Source organism: Equus asinus, chromosome 19 (genome assembly GCF_041296235.1).
Source record: "Equus asinus isolate D_3611 breed Donkey chromosome 19, EquAss-T2T_v2, whole genome shotgun sequence".
Classification (NCBI taxonomy): Eukaryota; Metazoa; Chordata; class Mammalia; order Perissodactyla; family Equidae; genus Equus; species Equus asinus.
The window spans coordinates 16,181,623-16,187,482 of NC_091808.1; the positions used below are offsets into that span (position 1 = coordinate 16,181,623).

At 45.4% G+C, this 5,860-nt stretch overlaps 1 protein-coding gene across 1 annotated transcript; it reads right to left on the reverse strand.

Moving 5' to 3' along the window:
• Nucleotides 1-1,251: 1,251 nt before the first annotated feature.
• On the reverse strand, nt 1,252-4,616 carry KCNE4 (potassium voltage-gated channel subfamily E regulatory subunit 4). Its single transcript, XM_044751488.2, has 2 exons — nt 4,483-4,616; nt 1,252-3,941 (listed from the first exon to the last, which is right to left on the reverse strand). The coding sequence occupies exon 2, from the start codon at nt 3,913-3,915 to the stop codon at nt 3,403-3,405; it is 513 nt and encodes a 170-aa protein (XP_044607423.1). The 5' UTR covers nt 3,916-3,941; nt 4,483-4,616; the 3' UTR covers nt 1,252-3,402.
• Between the last annotated feature and the right edge of the window lie 1,244 nt (nt 4,617-5,860).

Below are 5,860 nucleotides of genomic sequence, written 5' to 3' on the forward strand. Positions count from 1 at the left end.
GGTCTGCTTTCCAACCCGAATCACGTGCCAAGAGCACTCTTTTCTTGGCCCAATGTCAGCCTTTCCCGGTAGTTTTGATCCCATGATTCTGTCCATGAAAGAAATCTTATTCTCTACAGCATCCCTGCCTGACTTTGACGTACAAAGGTGTAATTAGAACAGCATGGAGCAAGCAGGACGATCCATTTACCTCATCGCTAACATTTAAGTGCTTTAAAATATGTTTCTAATATCCTAGGTGCACGGGGCCAAATTCTCTTCTCGGTTTTTCACATGCATGAGTAAATCCACACAGACTAAACCCCTTGGGCCTTAGGTCCTGCTTAGAAGTTCTTTTTTTTTTTTTTTAAAGAAAACAAATATTCCATTAAAACGACATAGTGTACTCTGCATATTTTTAGGACAATTAAGAGTTTAGAATTCCCTCTTTTTCCACCCATGGTAAAAAATTTTTTCCTTAACTATTTCCTCACCAAGAATGACATAAGCTGGGATAAATTGATGGGCTTTCTTGTCTTTTAAAATAATCTTCTCATCTTACCTTGTCAAAGAACCGACTGGTGGGTTGACATTCCCAATGTGCTTTGGGAAGGATCCAGGTTCCCCTGCACCTTTGCCAGATAAATCCTTTAGGGAGACAGTGATTTGTGAACCTAATGGAAGTGTTTACTTGAAACAGAGAAGCCAAATTCACAGGACACAGAGAAATATAAAAGTAAGGATGCTTCCTACCACATGATGGATGCAAAATGGGTCACTGGTTTTGGTAATCTGTCTTTAGTACTTCTGAAGTTAAAAAAAAATGTAAATTAGAAAAAAGTGTAAATAAAATCATGAAAGGAGAGCCTGCAGCAGGCTGGCTGTGCCTCAGCCTGTGAGCCAGAGCTACAGCAAGACCAAGTAGAAAGACCCCTGCCAGCCAGTCCTCTGCCGAGGTGATGGGGAGAAGACAGAGGGACAACCCCAATTCATGGCATGCATATTTTGGTATGTTCATAAGTACATGTTGTTGGACATACAGCAACACAGTCTGTGCTGCTGCAGCCACATATGGATAATATTTGCCTAGCCAACATACAAATCAAAAATTTTCTTGCAACCAAATTTGGAGCAACATCTTAGCAATGCTTACCGTGTCACCACACATTCAAGTTCAAAGGCCCTGTGGCCTCCAAATTTAAAAAGAAAAGTGGATGTAAGACTCAACTGCAGCTTGTTTTTTATTCATTGCAAAGCATATCAAAGGTTGGAAAGGCCCGGCCCCACTCACTCCATAATTCAAGCAGAAATAAGATACGTCTTCATGTGAGCCTGACTTGGAAGATGACCCAGCTCCAGAGATGGCTTGGAAAACGTGTCTGGGATGTTTTAGAAAGGAGGAATTAGATTGAAGAATCAAAGAAAGAAGTCATCATTTCCTAGAGAAAATGTGTTTGTTTATTTAAATTAAAAAATATTGTGAAAATTACAAACAGTTAAATACAGAAGACAATTTTATACAACTCAATAGAATAAGAAGGAAGTATATACATCACTTTTTAATAGGCGCAGATAGACTTGCACCAAACTTCAGGATTAAGCAATGGAAAATGTGACAACGCACATGTCCGTCGCAGTAAAGTTTCAGAATTCAAGTGATTCCAGGCAAGGGGCCAAACTGAACTTGGCTTCTTTCACCTTAAACAGCCCCCTTTGGAGTAAATCCACATTCTGATTTTAAAGGGAACGAGGGCCCTTTTCCCTCAGACAAATTTCCTCCAGCGCTGCGTCAAGGCAAACTGATTACCCAGCTCCTACACTGTTAACCCTTCCATGGGAACAGTAGTTAATGCTGTCTCCAATCTAGGGAGGGTATGTTTAAAAATAAAAAAAAGCTTTGTGTTTTTACTAGAATTAAATGTGACCTTTTGGTGCATCTCTCTTCCTCCTTGTCTTCAAGGGCCTGAAGTATCTGCTACAAAGCTATTGACCACAGGAACACATGGAGACACTGGCAAGCATTCTTGAGCATTTTCTTTTAGATTTCCCATTGCCTTAGTGGGAATATTAACATTCCACCACCTAGAGAAATTTGCAACGTAATATGTGGTGTTTGCGCCTTTGGTTCAGTGCTGGGAAAATGGCAGCAGGGATGGGTTGGTGATTGGCCCCGAATTTCCCAGCGACATGTGTTCTGTGCCTCCAACTGCTCCTTTAAATAAGCAGATCCTTTTTCAGACTAAATGGCCAAGGAGGAAATGTTTTGTCCAAGCTTCCTCACACCAGGCCAGGCAGAATTTATCACAGAGTCTTAAAATCTAAAGACATCCTCCCAGCCCCCTGGGGATCTAGCTTACCAGGAGTCTCATGAAGGCAGTGAGCCTCTTGGTGACATGCCCAGGACCACACAGCAAATCAGTGTCAGGGCTCGGGATCAGGAAACACAGAATTGGACCCCAGTTTTGTGCAATCTCCGCCTGACATGCCCTCTAGGTCTCAGCTACGTGACGAAATGCCATATCGTGGAGGCCCCCAGGATGTCCTCTCCCAGCTCAGAAAATGAGGCTGGGAAAATGAGCAGCAGCAGAGCTAATGGTTTGGCCTTGTTCAACCCCACCATCACCCCTTCTAGAAAGATCAGGAAGAGTCCCCTGCACAGCCATTCAGAGTGCAGGCTAGATTCTGGGGAAGCCCTTCCAACCAAAAAAATGTCATGCCAGCGTGTGATGCTGGATGGTCCCAGGTCAGAGTTCAAAGTCATGGGTTACATAAAAAGTCAAAATAGCAGATTATGTCTCTTAATCCCAGCCAATGCTAACAGGTTTAAAAGTTGCAGTTTTTTCCTTACAGTATGCAAACGGGCCAGGTTCAGATCTCCAGCTTTCTCCCATCAAAAGTCTTCCATCAAATTTCCCCCTGGAACTCTCCCAAGAAACCCGCTGTGAATTAATGACCTAGGTACACAGGAGAGGTACTTACAGCCAATCAGATCTAGAAGAACAAGGTTCTAGGCAACTTAGCAAATCAAAATTACTCCCTCTGCGTGTCCTAGGCATTTGGCAGCCCTGGGAGTGTGAAGATGGGGCAGGAGGCACCCAGGGCATCCAGTGAGGAAACAACAGTGAGCACGTGGACCTGCCAAATTCTGAACAGGAGCCCCAACCCCCGCGACCAAAAGTCAATGTACACACTGCACGCCTTTGGGGCTTTTTCAGTGGTGGGTCACACCACAGGCATGTCATGGATTCCTGGCTGCTACCAGCTCCAGCTGAGCCTTGTGCCCCACCACCCCCCATTCAGGGGCTTGCCAAGGGTCTCTTCAAAGTGGCAGCTGCACTGAAAAGTGAAACCAGACACGAAAAGTGTCCTTCCTCTCTCTAAGGGTGCTGGCTGATGGGGCCACCTCCAGAGGCCCTGGAGGTGCTAGGAATTCTGATGGATGTTCTCCGAGGACCCTTCGCTGCTTTCATTAAGAGGCGTCTCCGAAGTCTCCCCCAGCTCGTCATCCGCCCCCTCCTCCTGGATGGTGAGGTGCACGTCAGGGGAGGAGGATTCGGAGCTCACGCTGTCTCCTTCCATGGAGCAGAGGGTGCAGGACAGGGCGGGCGCCACGCTCTCCTGCAGCATGTTCAGCATCATGGGCACCTGCACCGACCTCAGGCCGGACACCACGGGCAGCGGCTTCATGGCCTCCCCCCAGAGCCTCTCTTCGTCTTTGTACAGCAGCAGCAGGCTGGACTTCTTCTCCCGCCTCTTGGATTTCATGTACCCCAGCATGATCCCCATCAAGAAAATGCCGTAGAAGGACATAACAACCAGAACGTAGAAGTATTCATTGCCGTTGCCACTGCCACTGGCGGGCACATGCAACTCGAGGGGGCTGCTGGGGGCTGCGGTGCTGGGGTCCGTGCTGTTCAGAGGCTCCATCTTCAGCATTGAAGCACTTCTTACAGAGCCAGGGTCTGGGAAGAAGTATGCAGGTTAAGACTCTCTCATAGGTCCACAGCACAGCGAGGAGGGGGTGACAGGTTTACAGAACTGCAGTATCAAAAAAGCTTATAGATGCATGGAGACACAGCAGTAAGAGGTCCCACCAACTAGTTAACAGGGGCTAGCTGGGAGGCATTGAAGGCAGAGGGAAAGAGCAAGAATGTAAGGAAGACTTTCATTTTTAGTGCACACATGTCCATGATATTTGCATTTGATAAAAGTGGGCATGTAAAAAGCATTGCTTTTATAATTTTAAAAACAAAAGGGAAAAAAGTCAATATAACACAAGAAAGCGTAGAGAGAATAAATCACATTTTAATTGCTGGGAAACTTTGTTTAACTGCTTGAGCAGAAACAAGAAAGTTTACATTTCGCTTTACAAACTGAACCCTATGTTTAATTCAAAACAACGTTTCCCGAGAACAGAGAAAGAAAAGGAAAAGTGCATCTACGAATTGCTAGAAATAGCCTTCTTTCAAATGTTTCTGAAGCCAAGGAGCATTGCTAACTTACCAAAGACTGGCAAATTCGTCCAAAGTCCTGAAGTCTTAAATCTCCAAGTCTAAGAACGTCCTTCCTCCGCGCGGGCTCGGGGCTCTGACAAGTCTGCTGCTGCACTTGGGATATATAGTCAAGAAATGCATCGTCACGTGCTCTGGGAGGAAAATTTACAACAGAGGTTGGTCGTGGCAGAGGGAACAGTGAACTCAGAGCACTGCAGTTCAACTCCCTGAACTTTGCAGCTGAGAAAAGAAAAAGGCTGAGAAGTGGGAGCTGCTCCTCGCTCCCCAGCGCCAAGCCAAAGTTTTCAGGTGGCCATGAAAATGAGTGGAAAGAGGAGAAAAGAATGTGCCCAGTTGGAACTGTTACCCCAAAGTCCACTCTCGTTGAAAATTAGTTTGTGCTTTATCTCCCTCTTGGGGAATGACCATGATGTCGTCTACAGGTTTTCAGAGACTGTCAAATACCGTAATCTGGAGGAAAGACAGTTGGAAGCAAAGGCAGGATTTACTGTCAAGAAACTAGGGTTTAAGTTTCAGCTCTTCCACTAACTATGCAAACTTCATAAATCTTCACTGGACCTTTCTGCACCCCAGGTTCCTGATCTGTAAAATCGTTCAATGTAGGGGGTTCAGCAGGTAGAATTATATGAACTGTGTGATCCTTTGAGTTTCTTTCAGCTTAACTATTTTAAGATTGAAGGCTGGCGGGTGCAGGTTAGCCCTTTGAAAAGCGCAAAGAGATTCTGCCTGTCTTCCACATCAAGCTCATAAATCTGTTTTTTAAATAAAAACATATATCTTCCAGGTTCCTTTCAACAGTCTGCATGAAGTGGAAATGGGTCTCGGTGCAGGATACTGTGGGCAGGTTTTGCTCCAGTTCTAACGGCATGGGGCTGCTCCTCCGTAGCATTACACAGAGATCATTCACATATCTCTTTGCTGTCTCTGGCAGGTCAAGGGAGGAGCAGGAATTTTTCTGATGAGCAACTGAGCACAGTTCAAGCTTTTAAAACCTATCTAAAATCCATTTAACCTGTGTTAAAATGGTTGCTGTGATCAAAATCGGAAAAGGAATTGAAGACTTTGATGTCAGTCCCTCAGCTCCCCAGGATGCTTATTCTGGGAATCTCTCCTTCTAAGTTGAAGTAAACTGGGAAGGAGGTTCAGCCCCCAGTTGTCTGTGATCTATGAATTGCAGCCAGAGTATCCTGAGAAATCAGCTCTAAAGAAAACATCTCTCGTGGTTCTGCTGTTATTAAATTGAAGCTGAGGGGAAGCATGGCAAGGTCCCTCTGCCCCATCTGAAACACACATACCCCAGGCACTGGAACTTTCTCTGTTGCTACAGGAACCCATCTGGGTTAGCTGATTCTATTACGACACCTGTG

Coding starts and splice junctions, on each gene's coding strand:
- KCNE4 (XM_044751488.2), bottom strand. CDS start 3,915: ATGCTGAAGATGGAGCCTCTGAACAGCACGGACCCCAGCACCGCAGCC.